General features: G+C 41.6%; 1 protein-coding gene across 2 annotated transcripts; it reads right to left on the bottom strand.

The window, feature by feature from the left end:
• Positions 1-5,032: 5,032 nt before the first annotated feature.
• LOC139618222 (ubiquitin carboxyl-terminal hydrolase 37-like) lies at positions 5,033-9,534 on the bottom strand. 2 transcript variants are annotated; one of them, XM_071473983.1, is made up of 15 exons: positions 8,776-8,819; positions 8,533-8,570; positions 8,281-8,365; positions 8,100-8,134; positions 7,802-7,871; positions 7,474-7,694; positions 7,239-7,370; positions 6,979-7,102; positions 6,726-6,877; positions 6,499-6,601; positions 6,235-6,311; positions 5,927-6,035; positions 5,753-5,813; positions 5,453-5,610; positions 5,033-5,299 (listed from the first exon to the last, which is right to left on the bottom strand). In XM_071473983.1, exons 1-15 carry the CDS (start codon positions 8,803-8,805, stop codon positions 5,294-5,296), a joined length of 1,401 nt encoding a protein of 466 aa, XP_071330084.1. In that variant the 5' UTR covers positions 8,806-8,819; the 3' UTR covers positions 5,033-5,293. The 2 variants fall into 2 exon arrangements, with proteins under 2 accessions (XP_071330084.1, XP_071330083.1); XM_071473982.1 differs by having other exon boundaries at positions 8,533-9,534.
• Between the last annotated feature and the right edge of the window lie 679 nt (positions 9,535-10,213).

Consider the following 10,213-nt stretch of genomic DNA (forward strand, 5'->3'; position numbering starts at 1 on the left):
AGTAAGTTTTCAAATCCATGAATCCTCTTTAAATATGATGTCAACTGAATCCCTGTGAGAATTTGTTTACAGGAAACTCCTCCTACGTCACGTTCTGCTTTCACAGTCAAATGCAAGACTCACAGCAACACAAAATATAACAGCATTTAAACAAATGGCACATTCTAGTTTAAATCATCTGTACCTCCATGACTACAAAGAACTGTGGAGAAAAAATAGAAAATATAATAATTATTTTTGACACGTCTTCAATGAAGGGTCCTGAAGATGTTTTCTGTTAAAACTAAAACGCCTCAAACGTTTCACATAATGACTTTATTTCTGTTTACTTTTTTATTACTGTTGAAATTCTAAGATCAAGAAAACCATTTCACACCTGATTGTAATTGTAAGATTCATTTATTCTTTTGTGTGTTTGTTTGTAGATCTGATTGTGTAACTGAAAACACCAGTGAAGAAAGAGCAAGATAATGAAGACTTTAAATTTCTCAAGGTTTCAATATTCAAACTGTGTTTGAAGCCACAGACACACAGAGAAACTCTGAACCCTGAGAGGAAATGAACTGAAACTGTGTGATGATACAGAAAAACTGCTGTAGTGAACAGGAACATTTCTGCTGCTTATCTGTCACATGAAGTCTGTGAAACACTTGGACAGTCACTGTCAGCAAGTGTAACCTCCATTTATTCTCCCACTGCAAACTAAACAAAGTGAAAACACTAAATCTCAGATCAGACAATTAGCAAAAACATCTAAGAACACAAATTCTCTTCATTGCTGCCCACTGTTGCTCTTGGACAGTTACAATATAAAGCATGTTGACATGTTCCAGTCAAATGAATTGCAAGATGTTGAAGCTTTTTGCAGCCGACTCTGAATTAAAGGACGTCAGAGTTTCAAAGAACAAAGAGGGAAATGTTTCTACTCACAACTGAAGGATGCTGACAGAAAATCTTTGACAAACAATGACTGAACATGAAACTGCAGAAACTAGTGGGAAGGTACTGAGGCAGTTTTTCTCAGTGAACTGGTGTGAAATCATCAGTGGTCTGAGGGCTCCTCCTCTGGTGGCTTCATGTTACAAGTGCTCAAGCACTGAGGGAGTTATTGTATGCACTGTAATAAATGTCCCTGGAAATTACAGTAAAAAACTGTCAAATAGCAACAGTAAAATACCATAAAATCAAAAATAGTATTGAATTACCATAAATCAAGAAACAGTAAATAACTTACTAAGTAGAAAATACGGAATTTTACTGTGAATGTTATAAAAAGTTTGCAAAATTCACAGTAAAATACCGTAATGTCACAAGCGTGTAATTACCCTAAAATTGACGGTATCATTCTGTCTGAATTACAGATTTTGCTGGTTTTTACATTTAAATTTACGGTACAAAACCATTAAATCATACCATCATTTCTATAGAAAGTGGAATGTTAAAAAGTATGGTATATTTAAGCAATACATCAGGACAGGCCGTGGTATGTGCTTATTATATCACAGTTAAGGGGCGTTGTAAGCGGCACAGCGTCACGCGATGTCGCTTGAAAAGTTCAAATTTTTCAACTTCAAGCGATGAAGTGATGGACGCGTCAACACTTTTTGGAGTTATTTTTTATCCCTTGTGACCCAAACCCTCCCTCAGTCTCTACAGCCACACACAGGCGGCAGCGAGGGTTGAGCTGCTGGAAAGTTAGTGACTGAAATGTTATGAGCAGCTGTGAATGTGCTCATGTGAAAGTCAAACCATCACAACTTTTTCTGAAAATGTAATAAATGAAATAACAATTTCCTGAAATATCGTTTTGTCATTCATTCATTTTCCTCTGACAACCTTCAGCACAGTGGTGAATAACAAAGAAAACATGAAGCAGTAACAGGTTGATATTTGGATTCAAACTTTATTAACATGGTCAAATTTGTTTGTGTCCTCACCTCTCTCCCTCTATCTCTCTCAATACAATGGAACTAGCAGTAAATACAAAAAAATACAAAAAAAGATAAAACAACACATTTGTTATACTTAATAAAGTGATAAAGTAATTGAAATAATAAAATGAATGAATTTAAAAGGTTAAATTCCGTCATTAATATGATATATAATATTTGTCAGTGTTTAGTGGCCTGATAACAGAAGGAAAGTTGTAGTTTGTAACTATTTAAGTTGTGGATCTCACTTCATCTGCTTTACATCATTTTAACAAATGAAAATATGAATAAAAACTGAAGTGAGTATCTGGAAAAACAACGCTGTCAGGTAACCCAACGCTATTTCACTGCGAGTTTTGAGTTATTAATTCCTCATGACACTCACTGTTTATGTCTGTTGATATATGGTTTTGGGAAGACTGGGCAGACTGTTAACGGTACTTGGTCGTGTTAGCTACCGGTTTTGTTGACAGGTAACTTCGCCGTTAGTTCATTCACTCAGGTGCGTTCATTTTTCAAATTCAAAAGGACTTTATCAGAATAAACATTTAAAAAACAATGTTACCAAAGCTCCAAAATGTCATTCGCCCAAATATTCAGTCAGAACATAATAAGAGTGATATGAAAATTAACATAGCGCTGCCCATTGGGATTACTGTAATAAACCTGGTTTGGATTTAAGATGGTAGAGCGCCCACACACAGAGCCTCCATCGAGATCCTCTTTCCACAACACACACAACTCTCCAAAAACGTAAAACTTCAACAATCTTGTAGCCCAGCAGTTATCAGAGCTCCCCCTCAGATCATCTTTATCTGGGATACTATTGTATTAATGACTTGTTGTACACTAACATTCAGTGTTAGTAATTAATAAATGATTCAAATGTAATGTTGTAGCATTACTGTACATTTCATTATTTGTTTGTTATGAAACAGACAGAGCAGAAGAGCATATTACATGAAAAGTGTTCAAATTACTGATATCTTAAGCACTTCAGCTAAATGTAAAGCTAAACTCACATTACATTTATTGTCCAGCAAGAACAGAGGAGCAGGTGATGGACAGGTGATGATGATGAACTGGTAGCAGCCAGCCCGGCTGTGGAAGGTAAGCGAGATACAGAGGTAATGGACATCAAAATATCTTTTGGTTAAAAAATAATTCATAATGCAAGACATAATGCAGCGCCTCAACACCCGCTGTCAACAGCTGTTCTTTGTGTTCTTTGACATCTTGTTAGTTCTTACATTGATTACTTGAGTTTCTGTACTTTTTCTTTTAACTGAAAACTCTAAACAATCTTCATCCATCAGCACATCTTCTTCACAGTCTTAAACAGACTCTGCCACTCTGGTTGCAGTCTGTCCTGTCTGCTCTGGTTTTCCGTCGCTCATTTGCAAGGCAAGTCGATCATATCATGTCACCGCGTGACAACGCCCTCTATTTTGTGCAGGCGCGACTGAGAAGGCCTCAGGTCTCACACACAGAGGTTGTGGAAGAAGAGGAAGAGGGGTCGCCGCTCAGTATGAGCTCAGTAAAACCGGTCCACCGAGCAGCTGCCGCTCACCGTGAGAATCGACAGATGCAGTTAAAAATGGATCATTTTGCATGTAACTACAGACCTATGATAACCTTCAATAACATTTTAGCCCCCTGCCCAGTTTTAATGACAGTTAGCTTCACCGATCCTGATTCAGTTCCGGCCAACGAGCTGCCAAATAACGAAGTTATTAAGATTAAATAAATAAGTACACACCATATTCAAAAATATACTAATTCACTTCACTTGTAGTTTCTTCACTTCTGTTGTCCCATCAGCTCCGGTCCCGGACCACATCTAAAGTAAGTTAATTACAGGACGGATTTCTTCCCGGGTCCAGTTCATGTCTATATCACAACATTAAAAGAAAGCAATTGATATTCACAGACCTGCTGGTTTGTTTGGTAAAGGTAGACTGGAGTTGACTGGGATTTGAAGTAGCTGTTAGAGACTCATCACACTTGTGGTTTTGAGTCATAGTCTTTTATAGTTTTGTTTTTTTAATCTTTCTGAAACTACATGTTTCATTCATACTAAATGTTATTTCTACCTAACACCTATTTAATTTGGTGAATTTGTTCTCAAAAGTAGGAAGTAGGGCCTTTTGGGAAATCCTAATCTGACCAATGAGCTTGTTCTGTGTCATTTCTGACGTGACTGGATGTGAAGTTTTTTCAAGCTTTTATCAAGAAGCGAGTTCTTCAGTTGGACGGTGCAGTGAACAGCTTCATGTTAAACCTGTGTGTTAAACACGGCTCCAGTCCAAGTCCAGTGAAAGCAACCACTGAATACACAACAAAAACAAAACTGGGAAAGATTCAACAAAAACAAACCAGCCACAACCATTAACCCAAGCTAAGATTACTGTGAGATGCTCCACAGCAATGCTAGTGAACCTGTTAGCGATAGCACACATTCATAATACTGTTACCAAACATCTTGGCATTTATAGGTCAAATATTGTTTTTTTAATTTTTTATTTGTACAGACACCAAAGCACACACTGAAATTAAACAGACACAACCTACAATGTAAAAGAACATTTGAGATCAGGCTGTTGAAAAAAAGACAACAAATACTTTATTTTCATTTTTAATTTACTTTTATTTTTATCAAATTAATATTTCATCAATACATACAGAAAAATATTCTTTCTCTTCCTTTACATTCACACTTAAGGGCAATTTAGAGTCACCAATTAACCTAACGTTCATGTCTTTGGACTGTGGGAGGAAGCCGGAGAACCCGGAGGGAACCCACGCAGACACGGGGAGCACATGCAAACTCCACACAGAAAGGCCCCAGGGAGTCGAACCCAGGACCTTCTTGCTGTGAGGCCACAGCGCTAAGCACTGCACCACCGTGCTGCCCGCTTATTGCTTATTTTTATTTATCTAACTGTGAAATATTTACAGTGTTAATTCCCCAGAGAGCAAGCCGTCTACCTGAAACTGAATTACAATTTTTGGCGACTGTGGCAAGGAAAAACTCCCTTTAAGAGGAAGGAACCTTGGGAGGAACCGGGCTCTCTGGATGGGGGGGGGGCCCTTCCTCCTGAGGGCTGGCGCTCCTTCTGGTCCTCCTCTGCTCCTGATCCATCCAACCCAGGCTGTGGTCTTTATCCATCATCTTCTGTGTCTGCATCTCCTGCTCAGCCTCACTCTTCACTGAAAGAGAAAGAAAAAGAGAATGAAACAGAGGGGGGGGTACTTACCTTTTGATGCCTCGTCCCGTGGTTGTTCCTCTGGACTTGCTGTCTTCAGGAGCCAGGTGCCTGCTGATGGTTTCCACTCAGGCTTCTTCAGGAGCGTCCTGCCGTCTAGAACTGAGAATAAATCCAGGTGTTTTTCTGTGTTTTCTCAGCTGTAATTAGTGTGAAATGTACAGAAGAGCAGTGTTGGTGCTGAGTCTCTCTCTGCCACATCCTCTCCATGATGTGTCTGACTTCAGTGGACATGTGGCAGAGCTCAACTCTTACTTGTCTTCTGTAGAACAGGATGTAGGCGGTTCTTCGTCGCCGGTCACACACGGAGGCGCCGCTGGTTTCAGTTACCGCTGCATCGTTGTAGGTGAACCAGCGGTCGGTCGGGTCTATCTGGCCCACATCTGGATCCACCCCGTCGCAGATGTAGTGTCCTAGCAGGAGCAGAGGAAGCGTTATATGCGCTGTGTTGGATGTTATGAAGGTCGTCTGACTTTAACTGATAGCAGCGATTCAGTGAACATCATTGTTACTTAGACTCAGTGTGACATTAAGGAGAATCATGGATCATCTTACCTCTCGTTGCTGTGGCGCCGATATGGCTGATGGTGCTAACCAAACTGTAGCAGCCACCACCCTGAGAGGGAACACAGTGGATCAGAGTTAGTCTACACACAGTCCAAACATCTACTTCTATCAGCCCCAGTCTGGTGATTTTGTTTGTCATCAAATCTCTGAGTTTTTCTTTACCTGGTTGGAGGGCACCACCAGCTCTCTGGAGAGGACGACGGGGTTGTGGTCTTTAATTAGCTGGAGAGTTGGAGTAAACCTGAAGCGCTTCAGGTGTAAGACCAGCACTCTGTAGACAGCAGGGGACAGAGGAAAAACTGAAATGTGGCGTTACAAATTCTTACGATTGGTATTTCTCCTAATCAATACTTCACAGTTTGTCCTTCGAGTCAGTGGAGGCCAGTCTGATACCAGTGGGTGAACCAGTATTATCTCTGTGCACTGTGGTCAGGAGGTTGTTCATGTGTGATGGATCTGATGTCTCTCACCTTGGCAGATTGATAAATGAGGAGCGCTGGCCTGACCTGGTTGCTCCGCACTCGCAGGTGTACTCCAACTCCGTCTCCTGCAGAACAACACAAAACCAACACAATGTCACTTCTTCTACATGCACGACGACAAACAGCTACACATCCACACACACTGACACAGGTAGTGATGGTGTGATTGAAGTGTGTCAGAGTTTTCTGCGTCATATCATCACATGATATCAGTGGGTGTGATGTGAATGAATGAGGACAGGTGTTTCTTACCATCAGGTAACATTCCAGCAGTCGTTGTACTGTTTCTGCTCCAGGTACCAGGTGCAGGGAGAGGTTTGTGAAATCCTCCTCTCTGCTGGATTCTGCATGGCAACTACACATTGAACAGATAACACAGTTGTAATACAGCTGCAGAGGTGACGATGAGGCTACTGCGTAGTGTTCAACACTTGACTTCTCTGCTGTGAAGCTGAAGGTGTGTAACTGTGTGGCTTTACCTCTTGCACTTCCTGGTGTTTAGCATCTTGAACACCAGGTGATCCTCCACCGGACAGCTGTAGGTCCTGTCTATGCTGGGAGCCAGCACCTGCAGCTGTAGGCCCAAACACCTCACCTGTTGTAGCACGGCCGTGAGGAACTCGTGAGCGTCCTGTAGTTATACAAGCACACAGTTGCACAGAGAGGTTTAAGCACTGAGGAGAAACTATCAGGAAGCTGTGAAACCACAAACCTTAAAACCTGCTTACTCACTTTCTGGTGGAGGTCTTCAAATTCTGGGTTCCACAGAGAAACCGCCTTCTTGAATGTGGAGAGAAGACGGGTTTTGTGACGAACATCAGTGGAGAAGTGAGACCCACTGATGTCTGTTAATGATCTGGAGAGAGAGAGAGAGGGAGAGAGAGAGAGGGAGGGAGGGGTGGTTAGAGACTCTGTCTGTGATATGAAACATTGTGGTGTTCAGGATACAAGTGAAGGATGAAATGAGTGCTTGTGTCTGAGGGGTGCTGTACCTCATGATTGCACCTTCGGGGATCAGACTCCAAACCTGCTCCTGTTGGCTGATGTCTCTGACGAAGTCCTCCAGTGTCAGGAGGCTCTGCAGGCAGGAGTTGATGTAGCAGAACTGTGCTGGGTTGGGGAACCTGACACACAAACAGAACAAGTCATTTTCTCCCTGCAGCTGTTTGTCTCTTTGATTCTCCACAGCCTTTTTTCTGGTGTTTGTGGATATGCAGATGTTCTTACCCAAGACAGTGGATCTGCTGCTGTCTGAGGGTCTTGTTGTTGGTCACAGGCACTTTTTTCTTCTTCTTCTTGGGCTGGTCTTCAGGAACGCTGTCGTCTTTTGGCCGTCCTTCCTTCTCACTTTGGTCTTTAAGCTCCACCACCTTGTCGCGCTGAGGGGTGGAGTGGCACTCCTCCTTCGGGGGCTGTTCTTCTGGGGAGGGTGCAACCTTACATCTCTTCTGTTGGGGTAAAGGAGTACTGAGGTTAAATCATACAAAGAAACGCTCATCAATTATGAAATATCTGGTTGACACTGAGAGCTGCACTTTGTGTCAAACATACGTACCTTCCAAAAATGCCACCACCGAGGCTTCTTCGCGGTCTTCCTCGGGGTTTTGTCATTGGAGGTGGAGACGCTGGTGACAAAGAGGAACATTTGTTATCTCACTGGGAACTCACTGATTGGCTGGAGAGAAAACTTAAAGAGATAAATCAGCTTCTAGTCACTGGTAAAGAGCAAATACAGCCTTGTATTAACACTAACAGGATAAAAGTTTGAATTCCACAAACTCATCAGATTCTCTGAGACACTTAAAGTCCCAGCTAACAAAGAGGCTGAAGGATTAAATCTCATGTGTCTTTACCTTTGCTTCTCTTTTTTATCTGGATTTTTCTTTGTCTGTGTGGAAGAAACAAAAAACAAAAAGAAGCAATAATTAGAAACTGTGTCAAATATCATTGATAATATTTACAACAAGTTCAGATATGAGTCTTAAAAAATACTGAAATGTGTTTGATATGAAGCCATGACACTGCCAAACATACCAAGGGGCGACCGAAGAGTCGATATATCCAAGGGGTCGTGTCTCCTTTCTTCTTGGTGACAGCCGGAGCGTCGGGGGCGCCGACACTGGTGAAGAAGAGAAACACAGTTGGTATCATGAGGCGATTATTATTGCTCCTATACAAACAATACAAAATCATCCCCCAGAGTGAATAAGGAAGCTGATGGACCTGAACATGGAGATGAAGAAATAGTCAGGAAAACAGTCTGATAATAGTTATGAGCTTTCTTACCTCTCATCTGCCACCAGTTGGATAACAGCTGTTGATTTCTGTAGAGAGAAAGGAAAAATAAATGAGATTAAAATGACTGGAAACATGATGTATCTTCACAGCTGATATAAAGTGGCTTCACAGACAGTTTCTCCTAAACACTGTGAACTGTGAAGTGGACACAGTTCCACTTTTTACCGTCCACAGGGTCGAATCCACAGCGGAGAAATGACAGAGAATGTGTGGTGTATCTAGAAAACAAACCTTTCCGCTACAGGAAAACAGGCGAAACATCTTGATGAGTCTTGTCGAAGTGGAACTTGGACTGAGAGTAAAGAGCTTCTGTCTGCTGGTTTGATGAACTGTGATCTGTTCTACAGGAGCTCTGACTTCACAGTGACCCTTCTAGAACGTCACTGTGATGTCATCATGTCAGTGTGTGAGGAAGCAGCTCCGAGTGTCAACATGGCGTCAGTGTATATATGCTGTAAAACTATGGTCTGAAAAGGCCCAAACTAAATCAGGTATCTGTCTTTTAGAGTGAGTCCAACTCAGATCTGAGGTCTCTCAGAAGCTCAAGTCAGGTCCTTTAAGACGAGTCTAAGACAAGTCTCAAGTCTTCATAAGAAATCTTCCATATTTCCATCATCAGTAATGACAACTGATGACTGAACCGACACAAAAAGGCAGAAAAACACTCACGTCCACATCAGAGGAAATAATTCAGTGGTGTGTAAGCACTGCTGAAGTGTCCATACAGTTCATCCACTGTCACTCAGACCTGTTACTGTGTCTCTGTCCACAGAAGCAGCTGAGAGGACAACATGGAGATAAACTGTCTCTCAAACTGTCCTCTATAGTCACTAGAGGATCATGCAGAGTGTGCAGGACATAAACTGGCTTGTTCTTATTGATTCCTTTATTTTATTCCACACACCCACTGTAGCTCTGTGGGCCCAGAGTGAAACCATGAACTTCTTCATAACAACAGGAGATCTGTGTGATCTGCACATGAAGCTAAATGTGTGTGTTTGTTTGTGAATGTGCTGGTGTAAAAGTCAAATCATCACAACTTGTAACAAATGAAATAACAATAATTTACTGATATATTGTTTTGTCTTTCTTTCATTTTCCTCTGACAACCTTCAGCACAATGGTGAATAACAAAGAAAACATGAAGCAGTAACAGGTTGATATTTGGATTCAAACTTTATTAACAAGGTCAAATTTATTTGGGTCCTCACCCCGAGACAGGCACGTAATCATGAAAACACATGAACTCGTTATTACACATGTTGGAATTTATAGGTCAGACTTTTACAAAACTATTCCCACTTCAAAATGATATAAAGTAGATGAAGTTAGATCCACAACTTTAATAATGACAAACAAACACAAAGCACTAACACCGTTCAGCAGGCGTTCCCGCTGGTTTTACGCACGGACCATGGGAGGTTTTCTGGAGGTGAGTTGGAGCTGAAACTGAAACACAACATACATGAGTCGATACGCACAACACTGTGTGAGAGCGACACACAGCAAACACACTCACTGACCGAGCTGCTGACGGAACAGATTCATATAGAAGCAGCTGGAGATTGTAGTGTAATTTACTGGACAGTGGCAATAGAGATAGACAAGAACACAGTGGAGAGAGAGGGGATGATATGTAGCATGGCCCAAGCCACAATTGAACCTTGGC

Source organism: Trachinotus anak, unplaced genomic scaffold (genome assembly GCF_046630095.1).
Source record: "Trachinotus anak isolate AG129_WGS33_773 ecotype Australia unplaced genomic scaffold, CSIRO_AGI_Tana_v1 ptg000003l, whole genome shotgun sequence".
NCBI classification, from domain to species: domain Eukaryota; kingdom Metazoa; phylum Chordata; class Actinopteri; order Carangiformes; family Carangidae; genus Trachinotus; species Trachinotus anak.

Excerpts from the sequence above, each read along its gene's own strand:
- LOC139618222 (XM_071473982.1), bottom strand. The coding sequence starts at position 8,618 with ATGTTTCCAGTCATTTTAATCTCATTTATTTTTCCTTTCTCTCTACAG. Across the intron at positions 8,135-8,280 it reads GACTCTTCGGTCGCCCCTTG|ACAAAGAAAAATCCAGATAA; the intron begins GTATGTTTGGCA and ends TCTTCCACACAG. Across the intron at positions 7,695-7,801 it reads GGTGGTGGCATTTTTGGAAG|AAGAGATGTAAGGTTGCACC; the intron begins GTACGTATGTTT and ends TTACCCCAACAG.